The sequence below is a fragment of the Erithacus rubecula genome, assembly GCF_903797595.1.
Source record: "Erithacus rubecula genome assembly, chromosome: 18".
Lineage (NCBI taxonomy): Eukaryota > Metazoa > Chordata > Aves > Passeriformes > Muscicapidae > Erithacus > Erithacus rubecula.
In genome coordinates, this window is record NC_136670.1 from 4,149,961 (window position 1) to 4,170,225 (window position 20,265).

The 20,265-nt window shown below is 53.9% G+C and overlaps 1 protein-coding gene across 3 annotated transcripts; it reads right to left on the bottom strand.

The window, feature by feature from the left end:
- Window positions 1–685: 685 nt before the first annotated feature.
- On the bottom strand, window positions 686–16,639 carry MYBL2 (MYB proto-oncogene like 2). Of its 3 annotated transcripts, none has more exons than XR_013776298.1 (14): window positions 16,294–16,639; window positions 12,703–12,796; window positions 11,510–11,581; window positions 11,044–11,136; window positions 9,287–9,507; window positions 8,975–9,131; window positions 7,978–8,247; window positions 6,441–6,809; window positions 4,860–4,999; window positions 4,469–4,568; window positions 3,785–3,898; window positions 3,268–3,391; window positions 2,965–3,108; window positions 686–977 (listed from the first exon to the last, which is right to left on the bottom strand). XR_013776298.1 is itself a non-coding variant. In XM_079321490.1 (14 exons), the coding sequence occupies exons 1-14, from the start codon at window positions 13,309–13,311 to the stop codon at window positions 849–851; spliced, it is 2,040 nt and encodes a 679-aa protein (XP_079177616.1). In that variant the 5' UTR covers window positions 13,312–13,424; the 3' UTR covers window positions 686–848. The 3 variants fall into 3 exon arrangements, 1 of the variants encoding a protein (XP_079177616.1); XR_013776299.1 differs by lacking the exon at window positions 16,294–16,639 and adding an exon at window positions 13,292–13,465; XM_079321490.1 differs by lacking the exon at window positions 16,294–16,639 and adding an exon at window positions 13,292–13,424 and having other exon boundaries at window positions 3,275–3,391.
- Between the last annotated feature and the right edge of the window lie 3,626 nt (window positions 16,640–20,265).

A 20,265-nucleotide genomic window follows, 5' to 3' on the forward strand; every position in this document is an offset into this window, starting at 1 on the left:
AGCCTCCATCCACCCTGCACCTCTGCAGGGATCCAACCACCCCCACTCAAACACATCATCACCTGCCCATAAAGAAGCCAAAACTTCTGAACAGCTGATGAAACTGCTAAGAGTGTGTGTGAGGAACATCCCTTCTCCTCCATGCTGAGGAGCCAACAGGAATTCCACAAGTTGCCAGGAGAGCAAAGAGCCCACACAAAACCAGCACTTTGCTGCCTTCCCCAAGTGCTGTGAGGCAGAGTCCAAGGGATGTGAGCACCATCATTTATTGGAAGAGGGAGCACAGTCGTGGGGAGAGGCCCCCACTGGAGCCATGGCAGGACAAAGCAGCCCCATGGGGAGCAAGGGGCTCCAGGCACAGGTCACCCCACAGCACCACAGCCTCCCTCCTCCTCCTCCAGCCCAGGGAGACACCCCAGCCCCTGGGAAAGCCAGGAGGCAGACTCAAGGCATGCAGGAACTTTGACAAAGCCATTCCTGAGGTACCAGAGCAGCAGCAGGAATCCAGGGATGCTTTGAGGCTGGTCTCCAGCAGCTGCTGCATGTGTTGCTCCAAGGTGGAACACAGCTCTGCTTCCACTTTTCCAGAACTCAGGTCTTGCAGAGAGGTCTTGCTGTCAGTTCTCCAAACCTCCCTTGTTTGCCTTTCCATAATGATCCCAAAGCTTGCATTCCACACACTAGCCAGCAGTTAGCCCAATTTATTACAATGTAGATCTACCTGGGAACTGAAGGGAAAAAAAATCCACTCCCATATACTAAGGCCTGGCAGAAGATATTTTTCATGTAGTTCCCACTCCACTCATTAAAAAAGTTTAAAAAATAAAATTAGAAAGCAGAACAATCCTTCATGATAAAATTAAGGTCCTTGATGTGTGACTCTGTTTCAATGTGCCCAAAAACTGTCGAGCTTTCTCCTGCATGAAGAGTTGGTCTCTGGTTCCACCACAGGCCACTGCTTTCCAAGCCCTGGTCATCTGCAGAAGGAAAAAAAAGTGTGTGTACAACACAGACAAGGGCAAGGACAAACATCTTGTGACATCCTGTTCTAAAAGACTGCAGAAATAAACAAAGCCAACAAGGAAAATAAAACATCCAGGAGGAACTTGCCCACCACCAGTTACTCCTGACAGCCAAGGTGATAATTTCTGGGGTTTAGGTTCAGCAGTTTCCCAGGTGAGTGCTCCATTTCAAGACAATTCACATATTCTTTCAGGGCTTTCCCTTCCTTGCCTCAAGACAAAAACCCCAAAGCACAAATCCATTAAAACTCAGTGCTCTGAAGAGATTCCAGAATAGAAGGAATTCAAGCACAGCTTTGGAGTTTATTGCCAACCAGTTCAAGTCCTATAGAAGCTGCTGGGCCCCAGGTCTATTTCCATGAAATGCCATCCTTAACAGAAATCTGGTGCCTCAGTTTCAACAGGGTCCCAGAGCACAAAGGAGCCTAAACTTGGGTGTGGTTCAGTCTCTGGATGCAGAAAGGGCACCCATGAGGTGTTCCTGCACTCCAGGAAAGCCCCTGAGAATCCTCTGGTAAATGCAGCCAGGAGACAGGCAGTGCCCTGGACTGGAAATTCCTGCTCACATGCACTGCAGGGAACCAGGGCTCAAGGGCTGGCCACAGCAAGAACATCCCACACAGCCACAGAGTGGCTTTGGGCTCACTGAGGCTCAGCCTGAGCTGGATGAGCTTCCTTAATAAGGAATCACCTGCCAGCAGCACCAGAGCAGCACAATAAATCCCCAGAGTCCAGCAGCAGCACAGACAGCCCTGCTGGCTGTGGGCAATGGGATTTCACTGCAAACCTGTACTCTGTCACCACAGCAGCTGCCTCCCTGTCACCCCCAAGTCACTCTCAAAGTTTATTTATACAGAGCTATTAGCTCTCAGAGCAATGCAATCCTGGGGAGGACAGGAGGAGAAATGGAAGTGTTTAGGAAGGGTTTGTTTTGGGAAGGGGAAGGAATTACTCTGGCTGAGGGGTATTTATTTGTCAGAGGAAAGAGGTTTCAGAAGACAGCTCTAATGCAGAGACAGATCACCCCTCACTGCAGTTTCCTGAGGACAACACTGCATCTTCCTGGGATGGGAAAACACCATCACAGGAGCCCCCAGTTGCAGTTTAACCACCCCCAACAGGGACAGCACATGTTTCTATCCCCACCGAAGCTACCAAAGACCTCAAGTGACTCAACCCAAGCAAACACCTACAAAATTATGGTCCAAATCCTCATGTCTAAGTTACATTGCCAAGCAAATAAGGGATACCCCTCCATGAATGCATCCTGCCTGCCAGTGGTGAAGATTGTAGAGAGATCTGTTTATGCCCCAGAGGGCATTTGTATGCAGCTGTGTCTCCAGCACAAGCCAGTTCCAACTGTGCAGAGCTGAGGAACAGAGCTGCTCTACCTCACCAACCTCAGCACAAGGTACAAGGTGCCACACTGCCAGCTGGAGCTCTGTGCTGTCACGGGGTCAGGATAAAGCAGGATAAAGCCAGCCTGTGCTGCCTAAGGCACACAGCCTTCCCCACAAGCCAGAAACACCCTGAAAACACAGGGGTGGTAAACATCCTCCTGTTTAACCTTTATACAGAACTTCAGAACTGCTCTGCCCTGAAAAGCAAAGAAGATGAGTCTGCTGCTGTCCATCAAGGAGTACACATTGGAAAAAGGAAGGTTTACTTGATCATCAGAGCAGTCATCCAAATTCTTTGATGGGTGAGACTTCCCATGAAGAAATCCAGGGCCAAACATGCTGAACAGGCCACATGTGGTTTTGAGGAACACAAAATGACACCTCTGGCTCAGCACCTCCCAGCCTTGCTGTAAAGACAGCCCTGACAGTGCAGGGATGCCTGTGCTGCAGTTCAGAGCCCCATCCCTCACTCTTCAAGTAACAAGGGCTGCAGTGCCAGATGAACTCCTGCCTGGGAGAGCAGGGGCTGCTGCAGGGCTTACCGGTGCTGGTGGTCTGAAATGGCTTGGCATTTTCCTGTAGGACATTTTCTCTGGCTGCACTTGCACAAAAGCCCTGTTGAGCAAACCACTGTCATTCTTCCTGCTTGAGGAGAGGTTCAGGGACCTTGACAGGAAATTCACAGGCTGCACCAGGAGAAAAAGTGTAAGGAAAGAAGAAATCCAGCCCTTCATCCACATTTACATGGACTGTTCAAAGGCAGCTCCAGGCTGCCACTGCTGCTTTGCACAGGTCTTTTTTTTTTCAGAGCAGAGCCAGCTCTGCCCCTGCTCTGAGCACACTACCCCTCACCTGAGCTCTTTTGAAACACACAGTCTTGGGGAGGGCAGGCAGGTTTTGTGTCACATCTTCATCCACAATATCCAGGGCCAGAGACTTCCTGACCTTCTTGATGGGACTCCTGCGCAGCTGGGGAATGTAGGAACACCAGTGTCAGCATGGATTCAGCCAGGAAAGTGCCATCCTGAAGGCCCAGGAAAGTGCCATCCTGAGGCCCCAGGAGCAAGTCACCCCAGTTCTGCATGGCACCAGCACCTCAGGAAAACCCCACAGCCTTCTAGGAGCCCAACGTGCCCCAGTGCTCCAAGTGTGCCCACAAGCCCTGAGCTCAGTGTAAACCAGGACACTCCTGCAGTATTTTAAGCAGGCTTTAACTTCAGGCACCTCTTGCTGATTAAAAGAGAGTAGCCACAGGGCTAAAAACATTTTGGCACCAATAGCAGGATGAATAAAACCAGCCAAAACACTCCTTAAGAGCACAGGGCAGCTTAGCAGCTGCTACTGGATGCACAGCCAGCTCACCCCTTGTTTCCTCTTCTGTTTCTCAGGCTTTACATCATCCTCTATGATGAGTTCAATGCCAGCTTCACTTCTGAGCACCTCCTTCAAGTCTTCTTCCAGGTGAGGAGTCTGGGGCTGGAGTGAAAAGGCAGAGAGAGCACAAGGCATTCAAAATCTCTATGCTGGGCAGGCTCACAAGTGATTCGCTCAAGGACAATGGGGTGAGGAGAGCCCACAGTGGGAGGACAAACACAAAAATCTCTTTGCTTCCCAGCTGGGAAAGATATGACAAGTTTTCTGCCAGCCTGGATTTACAGTCCCTCACAGGTGTGAGGGACTTATCAGTTGAATCCCAGAGTGCCATCAGGAGACCAGTGTGTACACAATACCTGGGAGATCCAGCTCCTCAGGGAGGTTTATGCATATAATTTCCCTGCTCCTCAAGGTCATCTGTAATCAAACACTGCAGCTTGATTCAAGGGCAGCTTTTGGCATTTTTAGCTGGTTTACAGAAAAGCTAAAAGTCCTGCAGCTGCTTACAATGAAATTATCACTATGACACTGCCCCCTTCACCCCTCCCCTCTCAGCCTGGCACTAGTGCCCTTTGTTCTGGCAGATAAGAGTTTTCTCACAGCCCTGCCCCAACCTCCCCCCACCCTGTGTCTCATTTACATCCATCAGCCACAGCCCTCCACAATAATTACCAGAGGTCTAATTGGTCCATATTTCTCCAGGGCATTTTTGAAAGGCGTGGGAGTGTGAGGTGTGTTGTCCACCACATATGTCTGATCTGGTGTGACAAACCTGGAAGCAGAGTGGCAAAAACAAGGGATCAGACAGGCTGTAACACACACAAGGCCACAAACCATCCAGCAGCTGAGCAGAGGTCACTTGGTGTGTCCCCAGTCAGCCTGGACACTCACTCCCTGCAGCTCAAAGAGCTGTTTTGGGAGGGAAAACACTGATGTAAGGAAATCCCCAGGCTGCCTTGCCCCTCTCTCAGTAATACCATGACAAGTGCTGAGAGCTGTGTCTGAATTGGACCAGACTGCTGTGTGGAAAAGGACACTGCTGAGGGGGGAGGAAAGGACTTACGCCAAGTTCTTCTGGAGCAGAGGGGTCTTGTCCCTGTGCAGTGGGGTGGTGACAATCACCTTCTGGCTGCACACAGGTGTGGAGGTCAGGGAAGGGTTCTCCAGTTCTAGTGTATCCTGTTTGGTCCAAAAGTTCAAGAACTACACAGCACAGGAAAGAAAAATGGAAGACACTCAGTCTCAAGCAGCCCAGCATTGCATCACAAGCCATTACTTCCTCCTAAATATGAGGGAAAGCCTGAAACAGAAACAGCCCTTCCAAACCAGGATGGGTCACAGTTCTGAACACAGACACACACATGGAAGTTGCCAGTAGGTGCCTCACACCTATAAAGATTATTCACTTCCCATAAGGGATGAGCTGGTACAACTCTCACAGCTACCAACTACAGAGTGGAAGAGAAGTCTCTCCTTGCACTGGTAATCCCAGCTCTCCCAGTCTATTCAAACCTCAGGCTGGCAAACAGGAGGAAAGTCCATGGAACACAAAGTGTACAAGTTAGCAGGTCTGGCATGGAGCTGTCTTCAGCTTAAACTATGACAGAACAACAAGCTGTGTTAGCTCTAGGGTTTCACTTCCCAACAGCCAGTAAGTGACAGCTCTGCTCCCATAATGAACAGTGTTTGTACCCAAGAGCCTCTTGGAAGAGAAAAATGGTGTTTGTGACATTCAGTGATGGTGGAAGCCCAGCCTGAGGCAGGGCTTTGCCTTCTCAGACTCACTCCAGACATTGCTGCCTTTTACACTCTCTGGAGCTGTGCATTATAGGGTCCTGCTCTGATTTCTTCTTTGAGCTGGCCTTTCATTCAAGGTCCACCTGAACCTGCATTTTGGACTCTCCTGTGGTGCCTCTCCCATGTTTTCTGCTGCAGAAACAGCAGAAATAAAGGCCTGGAAGGCACAGTTGGGAAGGGTCTGGACAATAGCTGCAGTGTGAACTGTGCTGGAGAATCTTTATTCAGATTTATAGACACAACTCCACCACTTCCACATGAAACACTCGTGGGTCTCACCACCACACTGCTGCAAGCTGATGTGTATTGAAGACCATGTGTGTGGACACTCTGGGAGTCACAGCAAAGGCTGAAATGTCCTGAGTTCCTTTTGCAACAAAGGCAAGGCCAGGAACATTTTCACAGGCACAGTAAGACAAATCTGCACAAGGTGTTTGTTGCCCAGCCTGACTATGTGACTGAACTACAAACAGAGAGGGAAAACAAGTTTTCACTGGTGCCACTCTGCTGCACACAGCTGGGGCAGCAATGCCCTGGGGACAGCAGCAGTGTGCTCTCCATCTCACCCTGGTATGCACATGGGATTCCTTCCTCACACTGGGCACTGCCCTGCCCCTCACACAGGGTAGCTGGGCTTTCTTAAAACTGCATCACTCCCAGATGGAGACACAGGCTTCTGCTCCCACAGGAAGGGTAGCACTGAAGAGAAGCAGTGCCAGAAACCAGCTCTGAGCCTTCTTTTAGTGCAGGAACACACTCTGCACACTGACATGGCCTCATTCAAGGCAGGAGGAGCACAAAGCCAGCAGAGGTGATGGGAGTAGCTGACATTAGGGCAAGAAGATACCTGAGATGGAGAGAAGGGCAGTGTCTTTACAGGGGTGCCCTTGGGCGTCATGCTGTTGCAGGAGTCCAGGAAGGACATGCTGGTGCTGGCGACGCTCTCTGTGACAGGAGAGAGGGAGCTCTTCCTCTTCTTGTGCCTCTTGAGCACGGAGGGCGGGGTGCCAAAGCTGCCCTCGGCGTGCGGGGAGATGGGGATGAGCTCCCCCTTGCTGCTCCTGCTGAGGTCGGAGATGGTGTGGCCGTCCAGGCGGTACTCGGTGACGCTGGGCGGGGCCGCCGCTCCCGCCGGGCTGCTGCCGCCGCTGCTGCCGCCCCCCGAGGGCTCCTCGGGCAGGTCAAACTGGCTCAGGTCACACCACCCGTCGGGGTCCTGCACGAGAGAGAGTGTCAGCACAGCCAGGGGGCGGCTGAGCAGTCAGACTGCTGAACTGGGAGGGGAGATAGGTAGGGGTGTGAGACTGCACCAAGCCCTGCTCTCCTGTGCCACAGGAACAGCTGGGGCCGCAGCAGGGATCTGACCCAGCTCAAAGCTGCTGCTTGTGCACGGGGCAGGTTTTTCTATTTATGCAAGACTGGTTTCCCTGTTTGGTTCACAGCACAGCTGCACAAACAGCTGCACCCCCTCAGAGAGGGGGACAAAAAAACCAGCTGGGCAGAGGGCTGGGTACAGAGACCAAATGGCAGCTATCACCCAAGAGCAACCCACAGTCTTGGGCACACCTGTAAAGCTGGGCACGGGGCTCTGGCTGAAAGCAGATTAAAACTAATCAGACCAGTTCAGAAACGAGCTACCTCACAGCCCCACCCCACCAACACCCAGCACCACACAAGCAGGCCCCCAAGGGCCCACAGATGTGCTGCTCAGCCTCAGGCACACTGTCTTCCTATAGGGAAGCAAAGTGACTCCTTCACAGATCCTAAATGCCTCGGGCAGGCTGGGGGCTGCAGAGGCAACTTCCCTCTGATGGCAGCAAAGTGCCCTGTTGATTTTAGACAGCCTCTCAGCCTGGTGTGCCTTTGTCACCCAGGGGACCTCAGCACTGCTTGACTGGCTGAAAATAACTAATTTCAGTGAAGATACCTCCACTGAAAGCAAATGGTGGCTATTATGCCAGTGTGAAGGGGTCTGTCCTGCTTAGTACTATGGGCTTGGCTTATTCCCAGCCTGTCCTGTCCTATCCCACCCCAGGACAAGACAGAAAGGACAGCCAACGACAATGGGCTTGAACCATTAAAAAACAGGAGAGCTGGGGACAGTGGCTGACAAAGAAGGCCTTGAAATCAAGCTGGCCAGCACTTACAGCCTCCCACACAGGCAGAGCCCATGCACAAGGACAGCCAGCTAGGAAAATACTGTGGAGCACAGCAGAGCTGGAAAGGTCTGATCCAGCCTTAGAAAAGAGACAGGGGGAAGCTGCAAGGCAATGACAGACCCAATCCTCTTCAGGGTGATGATCAGGGGATCCAGTAAGTTCACTCAAAAAGGGTGAGGATCAGCCTCCTAACAGCAACTGGAAGGACAAGGGTCTGTTACTTACAGATTCAATCATGTCCAGAGCTTCACTGAGGGCCGGGGCACAAGCTGGGTACATAGAGTTGGCAGTTTCAACAACCCATTTGTATGGTGACTCGACCAATAAAGTGCCATCCTCTGGCACTGCCTCATCTGGAGTCCCCTCCACATTCTGCTCTGCCACTTCTGCAGCTGGCAGCTCCAAGGGCAGCTCCTGCACACCAGTCACTTCCTCATCACTGACATCTTCTTCCTTTATTTCAGAGACATCCACTGGCCAGTTGGGCAGGACGTTCTTGGCACATACAACAAAGAAAGTCCAGATATCAGCAGAAAGCAAGGGAACAGTGTCAAGTCCTGGGGACAGAGAGCACCTGGAAGCCTCCAGCTTTGCCCATTCTACTACCTGCTACTGGGTTTGTTCCACATCCCCATTCCCCTCACTGCTCTGTCCTATACACTACCTAAGAAGGAGTCCATGCAACATAATGAGCACAGAACTGCTTAATTCAAGATTTTGCTTAACAGTGTCCCAGGAGAAAGTTCTTAGGCTGAGCATGGAGCACCAGTTCTATGTTTCCCACTTAACAAGAACCAGCCTTCAAAAGCTACATGCTTTCTTCATGGAAACAATCACTGGTTGTACTTCCCTCCTTCCGTTTTAGAGGAAATGAATACAGTATCTCTTTACCCTGCTCCCACACACACACTGTCTGGAGCAGCCTCCTTCTGCCACCAGCAACAGCACAATGAAGCCAAAAGAATATTGGGCGTCCAAGACAGAGTTGATTCTGGGATTGGCAAGCTAACAGCTCTAGCAGACTGCTGTCCTCTGCCTGGATAACACAGGCTCCCATAGCACCTCTAGCTCCTGGAGGGAGACATCTGGGAGGCTGGGGAAAGCACAGCCTGTATATGCAGACACCAGGCTGTGGAAAAGGCAGCAGAAGGTTGGATGGAGAGCTCCAGAATGCATTAGCAGGGCAGGGGACTGACCCAACTGCCTGCTGCAAGGGCAGTACCTGGCTCTCAGCTGTAGTCTGACTTTGCTTCTCCTTGTTATCCACCTCTACAAGGAAGTAGAGAGGCTTGGACTCCTTGGTTTCATTGAGGAAACCTCCCGTGTCCACTTTCCGCTTGATGGTGGAGTTCCAGTGATTCTTCACAGCATTGTCAGTTCTGCAGAGGAAGCAGAAGGGAACAAACCATCACTTACAGCAGCTAGAAGCACAGCTGGCAGCTAACACCCTCCCCAGCCCCACCCCAAGAGCCTAACACACAGATCTCCACAGACCACCCAGCAGGGAAGGCAGCAGCCAGCAGAGGGGTCCTACCTGCCAGGCAGCAGCTTGGCAATCTCTGCCCAACGATTCCCCAGCACCTTGTGGGCCTCAAATATGATGCGATCCTCCTCCTCTGTCCACGAGGATTTCTTCACTTCAGGGTTCAGGTGGTTGTGCCAGCGCTCCCGGCACTGCTTCCCTAACCGCCCTTTCAGGTGCTTGGCTATCAGGGTCCACTGCTTGGTGCCATATTTTTTAACCAGCTCAATTACCTTTGGAGAGAGTGGGAGGGAAATAAGGAATGGAATAAAGGAGGGGAAGGTCAGTACAGTCATCTTCAGGCTTTGTTCTTCGTCTCTCCTGGGTGCAGGTAAGGGCAGATGAAGGAAGGCCCTTTAGAAGAAAAGCTGGAGGGATCCAGCAGAGCTACCAGGTGTCCCAACCCTCATGAGAGCAGTGATTCAAATTCCTGTAAGAGGCTGCTTCCATGCAGACATTTTCCCACAGGGCACATGTGAATGCAGATGACCCCTCACAGAAAATGGGGTGGAGACTGGCAGGTGCCCAGATGCAGAAACACTTTCCTATTTTGGAGCAAGGGTCAAGTGCCACCTGCTTCAAGGCTCCTCTGCCCTCCCCATTTCCAAGGACCTGTCTGTGTGACATCAGCTCTACACTGGCCTGCTGCTTCCTTTAACAGTGTGGTACACCCAGGACAGACAGGGCTGCAGCTCCATGCTCTGACAGCACCAGGACACAGAGAGAGAGATCCAAATTCACTTCAGAACCATCCACTCTGCCTCTTATCCTCCACAAAGGGCTTTGTCACTTTTTCCAGAGCTCCAATGCAAAAGCTTCTGGGTACTGAAATCCTTCTGGGCTCCTACATCAGGAAACAATTTACTTCCTGCTAAGCCCACTAAAATCCTGGCTGAAGTGTACTCAAAGAACATTCCTACCCTGGCCAGCTGAGCTAAAAGGTGCAGGTAGAAGTGATGCTCACACAACAAATGGCCCTGCTGCAGACTCTTGCCTTTCAGGCACAGAAAAATGGACCAAACTGAGGCCAAGGCCTCAAAGCAATGAGAGAGCTGGAGCCTAGCCTGGCCAGGATGGGTAGGCTGGCAATCAGGACAATGCAAAGGGAAGGGGAACTGCTCTGCTGTAAGAACAGAGAGTAATGTCAGGAGAAGCTTCCTTAAGGGCTTGACAGAATGTAATGGGGCCAAAAGGAAAGAATCCAGGGAGCAGGAGTGTTGCAGACAATCTGCCAAACTATGATGTTCTGTACCAGAAAACCTTGGCAAAATTTAGATTTCACTCCAGCTTTTCTAAAGTACATCAAGTCTGTCTGAGACAGGCCTTCTCAACTGACTCTGGAATCAACAGAGAAACAGGCTCATAGAAGTCATGACTCACCCAGCCAACCTCAGACATCCACTCCAGCCTGCCTACTGTGGCACAGGAAATGCCAGTTTTATTTTCTCTTCGATCCAACCTGGCCAGGCCAGGTGGAGACCTGCCAGCAGGCAGATGAATTGATTCCCTTTTCAGCTCTCTCCCTTGGCAGCCTACTGTAGCAGCACTGTGTGAAAGGGAGAAGGTGTTTACCTGGAGAGGCCTAGATCACATCACAGCCTGACCATGGCTGCCTGGGCTGCTCAGAGCAGGGCAGACAGAGCTGCTCTCACAGGTATCCACCAAGGGGAACAATTACAGTTTACAACAACTAAGGATGGCTCTGACATCTCCAGCCTCTCTGCAGGCAGAGACAGTCCAACACTCTGATCTTCTCAGCCCTGACTCACCTTTTGATCCTCTTCTTTGGTCCATGGACCCTTAACCAGGTCTGGGTTCAACACTCTCAGCCACCTGTACTGGCACTGCTGGTCACTGCGGTTCTGGGAACAGGAATGGGAACAGCCTTGTGTTAGACCAGGGGCTCAAAAAGCTCCAAAAGTGACAGCAGTCCCCATACACACAGGCTGCCCCACAAAACACCTGCAGAAGCACATAAAGAATATATATGGAGGTCCTGGGCCCAGGGCACTGGACACAGGGACAGTAAACTCAATTTCTCACCCTAACTCCAACAGACTCACTCTGGAAAGGCCTCTGTGCAAGAAAGTCTCCTTGCTCAAAAGCAGCCCCATTTCACAGCTTGGAGCTATGAAGTCAGAACAGAGTCCCACTGCACAGACACAGGGAACCAGCTCAAGGAGTAACAGCAACATGCAAACACTGGGATTCCCAGCTGGGCATGGGGTCACTTACAGGAAAGTGGCTGGCCAGGAATTTCCAGTCATTCTGCCCATAATGACTCACTAACATCTTCAGCTGTTCATCCTGCAAAGGACAAAAACATCCACTTTCAGATATATACACTGAGGCAACACACACCAAAGGGCTGATGACATTAAAAGAACAGGTTGGATATTGTGAACTGTTGAAGTTTTGTTGGCATTGTGTGTTCAAGGGAGGAAGGCAGCTCACACCAGTATTTAGCAGCCCTCCAGTACATGGAGCCCAACTGGAGCAGATTGGTTCTGAGCTCTGTACTAGGACAAGCTCATATATTAGGTACTAAACAAGAGCTCAGCTCTGTTCCTCTACAGTCTGAATCAAGCCCTGTAGCCAAGGGCCTGTTTATCCAGTCCCAGAACAGTCCTGATCAGACAGGCCATCTCCCAGCCCAGCCACTGGTTTTGTCTGGTAAGGAAAGCTGACTGACTGAACTGTATCACCACCTACCTGGTGCTCTTCTGTCTTTCAGTGTTACAAGGCTCTGCATCTCTTTTGTGATCCCTGCCATAGCCTGGGTGTGGCAGCTCCTACAGCTCACAGAAAGCCTGCTAGAGACATCCTCAATTTTGAGCTCTGGATAGTTCAACAATGAAATTATTCTCTGCCCAACAGGAGCCCAAGGCTTTGATCCCTCCACAAAGCCCACCTTACTTAGTGGTCTGACTCCAGCTGTAGTTTTCACACAGTACAAAACTGATAGTAAAACTGGGAGGAAGGAAGAGAATATCCCAGTTAATTTCAGGCTCTGAGCCAGGATGACTAAACCATGATCCCAAGTGTCAATACTCCCTGCTTTTGCTCCAGAAAAAGGAGTACATTTCCACTGCACATTCCAGCTCCTTGGAGGCCTCAGCCATCATCTGGACCCCTCTGTGCTCACAGGAGTGCTGCAGGCAGTGCTGTTTTGCTCAGTACTCACAGGCCTACATTTAAAATGTTTGAGCTCTTTCTCTTCAGGCTACACTTCAAACTCCCCTGAACCTCTGAGCCTCATTCAGGCATGAGCTCTGTACAAGACACATGGTCCAGTGCAGTGGCAGGACAGGAGGAGGTGAGATCATGGCCAGCAGGTGAGGACTGAGGTGGAGTCACCCAAGCCCAGGGTGCCATGTCAGAGGCACCACCCCAAAGCACCTCTCAGCAAACTTCAGGCTCTCACTCACCTCTTCTGGTGTCCACTTGACTTTGCACCTGCCATCCCGCTGCTCCGGCACATCCAGATCGGTGTCCTGGTAGTGCAGCTCATCCTGCTCCTCTCTAGGCGTGAATTAAGGAAGATTATAGTTTCTACCTGATAAAAACGCAGGAGAGGGAGCGACCTCCACCATACAGAGCAAAGCTCCAGATCTCTCCCTTCTAGCACCGAGCCCCAACCGCATCGACACCCACCCACACACCCCAGGCTGAAAGGAGATCCTCAGGCTCCAGCGCCTGCTAGCGAGTATTATTCTGCCCAGAGCAGGGGAAAGAGCGCTTCTTTCCACTTCTGTTCCTCGGGGTGGACTTTGCATCTGGGCACCGGCACCATTTCCCCGGTACAGCTCAGCGGATCCCGGGGAAAGGGGCCGCAGGGTTCGCGCTCAGCCCCGCTGCCGGGCGGGCCGGGCCGGGCCGAGCCGGGCCGGGCGATGCCCAGCGCGGGTACCGCGGGGCCGCCGCCCCGCATCCCGCACCGCGCTGCGCCCCGGCGAGCGGGAACGGGGCTGCGGGAGGAGCCTGCCGCGGCTGAGCGGGCACGGGGCCGGCACTCACCCGCGGGCGCGGCGGGCCATGGCGGGCCGGGCCGGGCCGGGCTCGCTGAGGGCAGAGCGCTGAGGGCCGGGCCGGGCCGGAGCGGCGGCGCTGGCGGCACTTTCCTATCTCGCGCCAACGGCGCCCCCCCGCGCGGGGCCGGGCCGCGCATGCGCAACGCGCCTCCCGCCCGCACAAAGAGGCGCGCGCGGGAGGGCGGCCGCCAGCCCCGCCCCCGGGACACCCGCATCCAACCGGGACACCCCGCATCCAACCGGGACACCCCGCATCCAACCGGGACAGAGCCGGGACACCCGCATCCAACCGGGACACCCCGCATCCAACCGGGACAGAGCCGGGACACCCGCATCCAACCGGGACAGACCCGGGACACCCGCATCCAACCGGGACTGACCCGGGACACCCGCATCCAACCGGGACAGAGCCGGGACAGACCCGGGACACCCCGCATCCAACCGGGACACCCCGCATCCAACCGGGACAGAGCCGGGACAGACCCGGGACAGAGCCGGGACACCCGCATCCAACCGGGACACCCCGCATCCAACCGGGACTGACCCGGGACACCCGCATCCAACCGGGACAGAGCCGGGACACCCGCATCCAACCGGGACACCCCGCATCCAACCGGGACTGACCCGGGACACCCGCATCCAACCGGGACAGAGCCGGGACACCCGCATCCAACCGGGGCACCCCGCATCCAACCGGGACTGACCCGGGACACCCGCATCCAACCGGGACAGAGCCGGGACACCCGCATCCAACCGGGACACCCCGCATCCAACCGGGACACCCCGCATCCAACCGGGACTGACCCGGGACACCCGCATCCAACCGGGACAGAGCCGGGACACCCGCATCCAACCGGGACACCCCGCATCCAACCGGGACTGACCCGGGACACCCGCATCCAACCGGGACAGAGACCCGGGACACCCGCATCCAACCGGGACAGAGCCGGGACACCCGCATCCAACCGGGACACCCCCGCATCCAACCGGGACTGACCCGGGACACCCGCATCCAACCGGGACAGAGCTGGGACAGACCCGGGACACCCCGCATCCAACCGGGACACCCCGCATCCAACCGGGACAGAGCCGGGACAGAGCCGGGACACCCGCATCCAACCCGGGACAGAGCCGGGACAGAGCCGGGACACCCGCATCCAACCGGGACAGAGCCGGGACACCCGCATCCAACCCGGGACAGAGCCGGGACACCCGCATCCAACCGGGACAGAGCCGGGACACCCGCATCCAACCCGGGACAGACCCGGGACACCTGCATCCAACCGGGACACACCCGGGACACCCGCACATCCAACCGGGACAGACACGGGACAGACCCGGGACACCCGCATCCAACCGGGACAGAGCCGGGACACCCGCATCCCACCGGGACAGAGCCGGGACAGACCCGGGACACCCGCATCCAACCTGGGACAGACCCGGGACAGACCCGGGACACCCGCATCCAACCCGGGACAGAGCCGGGACAGACCCGGGACACCCGCATTCAACCGGGACACACCCGGGACACCCGCATCCAACCGGGACACACCCGGGACACCCGCATCCAACCCGGGACAGACCCGGGACACCCGCATCCAACCCAGGACAGAGCCGGGACAGACCCGGGACAGACCCGGGACACCCGCATCCAACCGGGACAGACACGGGACAGACCCGGGACACCCGCATCCAACTGGGACACCCCACATCCAACCCGGGACAGACACGGGAAAGACCCGGGACACCCGCATCCAACCGGGACAGAGCCGGGACACCCGCATCCAACCGGGACAGACCCGGGACAGACCCGGGACACCCGCATCCAACCTGGGACAGACCCGGGACAGACCCCGGGACACCCGCATCCAACCGGGACACACCCGGGACACCCGCATCCAACCGGAACAGACACGGGACAGACCCGGGACACCCGCATCCAACCGGGACACACCCGGGACACCCCGCATCCAACCCGGGACACTCCGCATCCAACCCGGGACACTCCCGGGACAGGCCCTGGACACCCCTCATCCAACCCGGGACAGACCCGGGACACCCGCATCCAACCGGGACACACCCGGGACACCCCGCATCCAACCTGGGACAGACCCGGGACAGACCCGGGACACCCCGTATCCAACCCGGGACAGACCCGGGACACCCCGCATCCAACCGGGACACACCCGGGACACCCCGCATCCAACCGGGACACACCCGGGACACCCCGCATCCAACCGGCACACACCCGGGACAGACCCGGGACACCCCGTATCCAACCCGGGACAGACCCGGGACACCCGCATCCAACCGGGAAACACCCGGGACACCCGCATCCAACCCGGGACAGACCCGGGACACCCCGTATCCAACCCGGGACAGACCCGGGACACCCCGTATCCAACCCGGGACAGACCCGGGACACCCGCATCCAACCCGGGACACACCCGGGACACCCCGCAAACAACCCAGGACACCCCACATGCAATCCCACACCAACCCCAACACATCCTGCAGGGTCCCTGCACCCAGCCCTGCACCGACCCGGGGCAGCCGTGACTCCTCACGCCCATCCACACACCCTGTGCGGGACCCCGCACATCCACCCACTCACCCTACCCGAGACTCACCACACCCAGCCCCGCATGGATCCGAGCCCCCCCCGGGAGCCTCCTCATCCACCCCCACACCGACGTGGCATCCCCAGCACCCCCAGACAGTCCCACACTGACCCCAGGGATCCCCCTACATCCTGTACCAACCCCAAACCGCTGGGATCTCCCACACTGACCCAGCACTGACCCATAACTAGTGCTTCCATCCTCTTCATCCACCTCCACATGGACCTGGGACTCCCAGGACCCTCACATCCACCTGAAACCACTGGGACCCCCCCACACCAACCCAGGATGCCCTCTATTCACCTGCCCCCAACCCAGGACCCCCCATTTCCACCTCGGGACCCCCTCCATCCACCCCTGCACTGACCTGAGCCCCCTCAGCTGCAGCAGCCCTGGGCACAGGGCAGGAACATCACACGTGTCATTGAGTCACAGAATATTCCAGGCTGGAAGGGGCCCCCAAAGATCATAAAAGTCCAGCTCCTGGCCCTGCCCAAGACAGCCACAACAATCCAACCCTGTGCCTGAGAGCATTGCCTAAATATTACAACATATAATGTCTATATCATCAATGCAAGGTTTGTACATGCACATTCCTAACCAACAGCTCACAAATAAACAAGGCACGGCTTAAAGGAAGGTATCGTCTTACTAAGGACCCACTGACAGGACAAACACAACCCAGACCTTAGAGCACCTCCATCAATCAGACCATGCCCCACCCCCCCCTTACTGCACCTGTGCTTTAAAAGCAGCAAACAGAAGCCCCTCCCTCTTCCAAACTAGCTTAATTAGGAAATCAGCATGTTAATTGATTACCAGAACTATAAAACTGCTTGTAAGTAATGCTGGTAGAAAAAGGTCAAGATTCTCAGAGGGTCTTTATAGGAGCTGAAGGTAAGTAGTGCTAGTTATTCCATTTTCTTATTCTTTCCTTTATTTCTTGTATGCTGAGAAAATAAGGTTTTAGCCTCTTAAAGAATATTTTCCTTCTAGACTGATTATACAGCCCTTTTATGGTAAATGTAGGAGCTATTTATTGCTGCCTAATGTGCATTCAGATCAAAGATGGATTTGGAGCCCAAACAGACATCCCCTTTTCTGGCCTACCCTAGTCCCTCAGGAAGGAGCTGAAGTCAGCTCCTGGCTGAGCTGCTTGTGAGGGTTATTATGTATGGGATTAAAAGTAAGGTGAGGGTTATTATGTATGGGATTAAAAGTAAGGTGAGAGCTGCCCCACCATCTTTCCCATCCTAGCCAGAGCCTGCTTTTGGTACCTTCTTATTAAAGGGACTCAATTCTAATTGGGATTAGTGGCTCTCTGCCTTTAGGAGGAAGGCTAAAATGCCTCTATCCCCTCTATGAAGCTAAGAGTAGTGATGTACAGGCTGAGGTCAAATAAATATAACTTTAGAAAGATTCCACAATGACCTCTGAGCAGCTAACAGGCTGTGGTGGAGCTGTTTTTACTCTAAAAGACAGTGGTAGGCTGGATGCCCTCCTATGTGTCCTGGATCTTTTCCAGCTCTTAGAAATTCTGAGACAGGATTTTGCTAAGAGTGGTTCTGCTACAGTAACTCTGTAATCTATTTGTGAACAGTAACATGTTTATCCTGACAGTGTAATCCTGATCTCTCTGTAAACCAGACAGCTGTTGGATTCTGCACCATGATGTCCACCCAGAGGCACAGTACTGGCATTCTGACCAGAAAGGAAATCCTGGAAAATGCATTCTTGGCCAGGTCCTCCAGCCATAGCTGCTCCTCACCTGTTGTGAGTTATTACCTGGACTCTAGCAGTGCTTCCAAACCCGACACCTGGGAGCTTCCCATGGACTTGGACAGCACAGCAAGCGGCAGTTCTCAGTGTGTCGTCAAGCAGGTGGAGCCTCTGAGCAGTGGTGTGAAGGCTGAGCTGCACAGTCTGACCCAGGGCATCTCTGACCTCAGCCTCATCTGCCTCTGCAAGGCTCACCACAGCCCGGCCACCTTCGAGCTGTCTGGCTTGCCCTGCGAGCACCCCAGCAGAGACGGCTGCCTGATGAACGTGGTGTCACACAACACCTCGACACCTTGCAAGCAAGACAAGCACTCCAAACCACTGGACAGCCTGCTCTTCAAGAGCTCTGAGCTGGTCGGAGACATCTCAGCCCTTGGGAAAGTGCCAGCTGCAGGGTGGGACATCTCAGCAATCAAATCTGTTATGGACACCAGCACGTCCCTCGATGTGAGCACTGAGGAGTTATGGGTACTGGGATGCTCCAAACCAGACACATCATCCCTGGAGACCCCTGTGGTGACTCCTCTGGCTTGGCCTAGTGCCTTCAAGAAGCACCCTGTGCTGATGCACAGATCTACCCCCCAGGAGAGCCAGCCGAGCGACCCTGATGCTGTCCCTGCGTTCCTGCACCAGCCTCTGTGATGCTGCCGCCCTGCTCCAGCTGGAGCTGCTGGGTGCCTGCCCCTCCTGCGAGGAGCAGGGAGCCACGCTGCAGCACAGAAGACGGAGCCAGCCGCTGGTGACAAGCTAAATCTGCCTACCTGCGGTGACAGACGCGCCACCGCTAATGGGGGACGTTTGGGCTGGTGATGGCTCCTCCTCCTCCCCGGTCCCTCTCTTTTGTATTAGCACAATAAAGATACAAACGTCTCTCTGTGTGGTCTCTGACTCTGCTGCCCTCCCCCTTGAGCACGCAGGGCCGGGTCCCCGGCGGCGGGGCCGGGACACGGGCGGCGGCCGCAGCGCGGGGCCGTGGCTGCGGGAGGGAGCGCGGGTCCCTCTCCTGGCACAGCGGGAAAGCGCAGCCTGGCAGCGGCCAGGGCACCCCGGCCTGCGGTAGGTGTCACTGCCCGTCCTGGCCGCGGGGCTCCAGCACCTGCCACAGATTGCCTCTGTCACCTTCAAGCCCTGCCCCGAGGGAAGGAAAGGAGCCCGGACCACCACACCCACCCGGTAGAGATTCACACTACTTTTACATCTCACCCCACTCACACAATCCTGATTTTCCTCTTCTCTTTTTACAGCAAAGAATGGGAGGAGGACGTGTTAAAACCACTTTTCAGGACGTTTATAATTTGCTGAAAAAACAGTGTACTGTCCCCCTCTTCTTTTAGGGGCAGATTAACAAGTAATGAATCATGTTGCTGAGAGGACAGAGAAAAAAGGGAAAGCAGCAAGAGTTGCTTGTAACCAACTTTTGTGAATCATAGCAGAAATTTTGTTTACGTATAAGCTAACTCTGTGCCTAACCTGGCCTTGCCTCACCTCTTGAAAGCACCCACCTACTTGTACTCCTTTGCAATTCCATTAGCCAGCCATAAATTTTACATGTATCACACTCGCAGCACTAAAGTGTTTCTAGTTACAAAGTTTAAATACTTCACAAGGGGCAGCTTTGAAAGAGATGTGAGCTACATGTATTCCACATCCTGTGCAAAAATGTGTTCTTTGGCTGTCAGAGGCCTCAGAGACATCCAGAAAACAGGGAGCTGCTTGTATCCCCTGGCTGCTCACATGGCTTTTTATAACACCAGGAACAGGTGACAAAACAACTCCAAAACAGGGCTAGGAAACAGAAAGTTATTTACAGTTTGAAGTATAAATACCCCAGCTGAGTTCAAACCAGAGCTATAATTAGCAAGAGGAGCACTCAGGGTTCAGCTGCACTCTGTGCTGGCTGACTGATCAGCATTGATACTGCACAGAAGAGATTAAGCTTGTTGTGTAAACCTGGGGCTGGAATGTACAAAGTGCTCTGGGTGACAAACACAAGCACAGCTTTAAAGGAGAACAGAGGAAGAAATGAAAAATTTCCAACATGCTGTTGTGAAAAGAGAATGGTTGCAGTGGAGGAAGAGATACAAGCACTTCTGCTAATGTTATATTAGCACATCTCAACTGGGCAGGACCTTGGCAGGGGCTTTGGGACACTTCCTTTAGAAAAACCTATGCCAAGATGCTATGTGAAGCATGAAGAAATGTAAAATAAAAAAAGACATTTTGGGGAGATAAAAAGATGAACAGATTTTATTTTTGCAAAAAGCAGCTCTGATTTTAAAAACCACAGCAGAGCAAGGTAAAGCACAGAAGTCATGGAAGGCCTGAGTGGGAGAATTTAACAATTTGAGTGTCAGACTGACAGCCAAAATGGCTTTATAATGCAATTTCACCACATTAATATTAAAAAAAGCCCTTGTAATAGAGGTGTGGTATTGATGATGTTGACAAATCTTTTCTCCTCACCACTGATCTCCTTGGCTCTATTTTTGCTCTGCATTGAGCCTCATTTCACAATCAATTAATTTAACCTGAGTTTCCACTCCTGTGCATTACTGAACTC

Bases quoted from the DNA above. Each gene is read 5' to 3' on its own strand.
- MYBL2 (XM_079321490.1), bottom strand. From the start codon at position 13,311: ATGGCCCGCCGCGCCCGCGG. The intron at 9,132-9,286 runs GTAGGACCCCTC...CTTCCTCTGCAG, and splicing joins GCCAAGCTGCTGCCTGGCAG to AACTGACAATGCTGTGAAGA. The intron at 5,000-6,440 runs GTATCTTCTTGC...TGTGCTGTGTAG, and splicing joins TGCCCTTCTCTCCATCTCAG to TTCTTGAACTTTTGGACCAA.